Source organism: Colobus angolensis, unplaced genomic scaffold (assembly GCF_000951035.1).
Source record: "Colobus angolensis palliatus isolate OR3802 unplaced genomic scaffold, Cang.pa_1.0 Scaffold59, whole genome shotgun sequence".
NCBI classification, from domain to species: Eukaryota; Metazoa; Chordata; class Mammalia; order Primates; family Cercopithecidae; genus Colobus; species Colobus angolensis.
This window is the reverse complement of record NW_012119487.1, coordinates 10,194,350-10,194,644: the sequence shown is the minus strand read 5'-3', so window position 1 is coordinate 10,194,644 and position 295 is coordinate 10,194,350. Positions and strand designations below refer to the sequence as shown.

General features: G+C 45.8%; 1 protein-coding gene across 1 annotated transcript in view; it reads left to right on the top strand.

Moving 5' to 3' along the window:
- TSC2 (tuberous sclerosis 2) overlaps positions 1-295 on the top strand; it is a 48,420-nt gene that overhangs the window by 5,545 nt on the left and 42,580 nt on the right. Inside the window, exon 3 of the mRNA XM_011962468.1 lies at positions 179-265. Within this exon, the coding sequence (XP_011817858.1) occupies positions 179-265 (87 nt within the window). The remainder of the gene's footprint in view (positions 1-178; positions 266-295) is intronic.

The window sequence follows — 295 nt, the reverse complement described above, 5'->3', positions numbered from 1 at the left end:
TCAGGGATTATAGGCATGAGCCACAGCGCCCGGTCAGGTGAATCTTGATTTCAGAAAGATCTGTTTTAAGTCTCTAGTCTGGAAAATGCAGTGGGAGCCTTTAGGTGGTTTGTGACTTGCAGTTTAGGAAACCGTGGCCTGACCGCTGACCCCTTTTTCTTCTTTCATTTCTCTCCAGGAACTGAGTGTAGAATGTGGCCTCAATAATCGCATCCGGATGATAGGGCAGATTTGTGAAGTCGCAAAAACCAAGAAATTTGAAGAGGTAGGTTTGTCCAGGTGAACTACTAGAGAG